The sequence below is a fragment of the Loxodonta africana genome, chromosome 19 (genome assembly GCF_030014295.1).
Source record: "Loxodonta africana isolate mLoxAfr1 chromosome 19, mLoxAfr1.hap2, whole genome shotgun sequence".
Lineage (NCBI taxonomy): Eukaryota > Metazoa > Chordata > Mammalia > Proboscidea > Elephantidae > Loxodonta > Loxodonta africana.
Genome location: NC_087360.1, coordinates 20,544,524 through 20,547,940, shown reverse-complemented (window position 1 = coordinate 20,547,940; position 3,417 = coordinate 20,544,524). Strand labels below are relative to the sequence as shown.

The following is a 3,417-nucleotide window of genomic DNA, read 5'->3' as shown; positions in this document are numbered from 1 at the left end:
GGTAACAAAGTCATTATTATAATTATTATTATTTACTTTCCTCTTAGAATGATACTCATTCCATGTTGTTGTTAATTGCTGTTGAGCTGACTCATTCATCCCATGAATACCAGCAATTCCTTTGCTTGGAATGAGGCCTGTATAAAAACCCCAGCAAATACGTTAATTCATCCAACTCAAAAGAACAATCCTCAGTACACTGCAGGGCTGGATTCTCATATCCCGATTCCAAATACAAACAAGAAATATTAAGCCTTTAGGAGAAATAGGAGAAAGACTCATGGGCAACATTCCTGACTTCCCATGTTTTCCTACCATATCGTTATCTTGATATCCCGTGTTACCATGGTTACTCAGTAGTAAACGCTTGGATTTGGAGAGGGTGGCTCTTGTGGCTAGTGTTTCAAAAGAGTGGAGAACTAGAAGGGAGACTTTCAAAATTCAAGGTCTCTTACCTGGCCATCGTATGACCATAGACCTTCAGCTGAAGCAGTGCTGTCACTAGGAGATGCCTGAGGGTCCTGGGCAGAAGGGAAGATGCTCTGACTGGAGTCAGCAGGAAACCCCAAGAGGAGAGGCTGGGAGGTGGTGCTGGCTCCATAAGAGTGACCCCCAAGTCAGAAGCAGGCTGGACAGCCAAGCCTGCAGACATGATGTTTGAGGGGCCAGAAGTGATGTTGAAGCTGTGATTGGCAGGCTGGTAGAGAGAGGGGCATGAGAGTCCCCTGATGGAGAGTGCTTTGTGAGATGGAGCCAGGAGAATCCACATTCCTAGGTGGAGGTGACCCCATTCGGAAGGTGCTGGGAGCAATGGGGAGGGCAGAAATGACATCTGCTGCATTGGTGACAGAGGCCCTGGGATTCAAGGGCCCCCTTCTCCCTATTCAGAGGAGCGACGGAGTGAGCCTGAACATGAAGGGAGAAGGGACTGAGCAGCAGCTGCAGGAGCAGGTAAGTCAGGTGCTGAGCTCACCGTATCCCAGTTCACAGGTGTTGTGCAGAAGTGCCTGGAAGTGCTGTGACAATGAGGAGAAGAGGAGGCCTGGTGAGCTGGGCTTCTTACTATAAGTCTCTATAGGGGTAGCCATTCCAGCAGATTGCAGGATGGCCAATCCCAGACTCCGCCAGGGCCTGGGGAGTCCTGCTTCTTCCTCCCTCCTTTCTTCTTTGATTTAATGCTGGGGTCTGCAGGGGCAGCTGGTGGAGGAGCAGTCTCTGCAGCAGGCCTGGGGTAATTTCTAGAAGGCTGTGTGGTGCTGTAGTCAGAGATGGCTTGAGGCTTACCCCCCAACGCGATGTTGATGCGCTGGAGTGCTGCTCTCTTCTCCCGGTCTAGGTCTTCAGCAGTGACTCGATAACCTGGCTGGGGGGCTGGAGGCAGCACCAGAGGGTCCCCTCTCCTAAGTCTCAGGAGAGGAATCTTACGCTTCCTGGGCCTAGAACTATCAGATGGGGGTGAGCCATTGCTTGAGCTCTGTTTCTGCTGTGAAGTCATATTTGCAACCTGTTCACGCTGGATCTTCCTCTGAGATGACTCTGAAGATAAAGAGTTAGACCGATGGCCCTCCGTGCTCACTTTCTCTGCAGAGCTAGACTGATGGATGTCCATGCTCGCCTTCTCTGTGGAGCTAGAGCAATGGCCCTCCATGCTCACTTTCTCTGTGGAGCTCCGGGGCAGGCAGGACTGCAATGTGGCTTGACCCCTTCTCCTCTGCAGTGGTGGGAAACCTCGGGTGGAGCTGTATGAGCTTGTGATGGCATTTTGTTTGATGCGTGAGCTCAGAAAGGAGTTCTGGGGTGTCTTGGTGGAACTGTCTTCTGAGCTCTTGGAATGGAGGCTTCTCTTCAGTGGTCCAGGCCTGGGCACAAAGGAAGAGAGCCCTGCAGGCACCCCGAGGGGCCTGAATGCAGACCGTGCTCTCCCAGTGCCATCAGGGCCCCTTTGCTGACCATCCTGCCTTTCCCCCACTGCAGGGTCTTCCTCCTGTGTCACTATCCCTTTCCGGCTCTCTTCCATGACCTTCAACACAATCTTCTCTGAGCCAGAGTCTTGGGTACATTTGGATGTTACCAGCCACCTACACTGTGCCAAACAGAGCATCACTTTGTCCACTACTTTTGCTGGGTTCATCCTAGAGTTACAAGCAGATAGCACTTGCTTCCTCTGAATGTGACGCCAGCATATTGAGGTAAAGACCTCCAGAAAGGAATACAGGGTCCACAGGATCATAAAAGAATGTCTCAGAGCTGCTGTGACAAACTGCCAGAATGGACTCACTGGATTTTGGTAGGGCGGCCCGCCAGTGGATCCAGGGACAGCAGCAGCTGGGTGACCACGACCAGCGGAGGGAATACAGAGGGAGCAGTGAGCCTGCTGGAGGCAGCCAGGTGCCCCTAGCAGTTTCTTGCTCCCCGGTGCTGGGGATGGAGGTGAGGGGCAAAGTTTGCCCAGGAAACTGCCCATAGGAGCAGTTTAGTAAAGTCAGTCCTTGAATGAGAGGGATTAGAGAGAAAAGTGCTGAGCGCTCTCCTTTAGCTGCCAACAAGGCCAAAGGCGAAGCACGCACTGGTTTGCCCGTTGCTGGAACGCACCTTTTGAATCCGTCATCAATGGATGGGTGCGCGCACGGTAGCGCGACGGACGAGCTCGTGTACAGAAAAGCGCGAGGTGCGGGCGCGCGCACAGAACAGCGCGAGGTACAGGTGCAGAAATCACCAGGTGCAGGACCTGCACACTGAACAGCGCGAGGTACACGTGCAGAACTCACCAGGTGCGGACATGCACGCTGAGCAGCGTGAGGGACTGAGGCGCAGCAGCGTGAGGGACTGACGCGCTCACAGGACGCTCAAGGAAAGGGCTGATGCATTTAGGAAGCAGGTAGGAAGGGCAGGATCAAAGGCAGCATTTCAGCCCCTCTGGCGCTTTTGGGCTCTTGCTGAAGGTCGCTGGTGTTTGGCATAAGGGAGATGATCATATTGGCAGAAGCAGTGGCCCTCTATCCTGACCCCAGTCCTGTCAGACCTGTGTAGGACATGAGGAGGCCAGGTGTCCCAGGAGCTAAGAGAGTGGAAACTGCTGGAGAGCCAGGCTCCAGGCTCTGCAGTTCCTGCGCAAGGTGGTAGGTTCGAGGTCAGCAGCTATGTGTCCACATGCCCTTTCTCCCGGGGATTCAGGGAGGAAGGTGCTTGCCAGGAACAGAAGTGTGGGTTGGCCATGCAGATCCTGCTGGGGTGGGAGCAGGGTGGTGGGTAGAGCAGCCTGGGAGAGGTTTACTGATCATATGACCCTGCAGCCCCACTCTCAGGTATTTAACCAAGCGATATGGAAACATGTTCACAGGCAAACCTGTATGTGAATATTTTAGTTGTCATTCATAGCACCTAGACGTGGGACCATTGGGTTATCCAATTTTTCTT

The 3,417-nt window shown here is 53.1% G+C and overlaps 1 protein-coding gene across 1 annotated transcript; it reads right to left on the bottom strand.

The window, feature by feature from the left end:
- Nucleotides 1–1,072: 1,072 nt before the first annotated feature.
- On the bottom strand, nucleotides 1,073–2,131 carry LOC135228273 (putative POM121-like protein 1). The gene has a single exon (XM_064272957.1). It carries the CDS (start codon nucleotides 2,129–2,131, stop codon nucleotides 1,073–1,075), a length of 1,059 nt encoding a protein of 352 aa, XP_064129027.1.
- Between the last annotated feature and the right edge of the window lie 1,286 nt (nucleotides 2,132–3,417).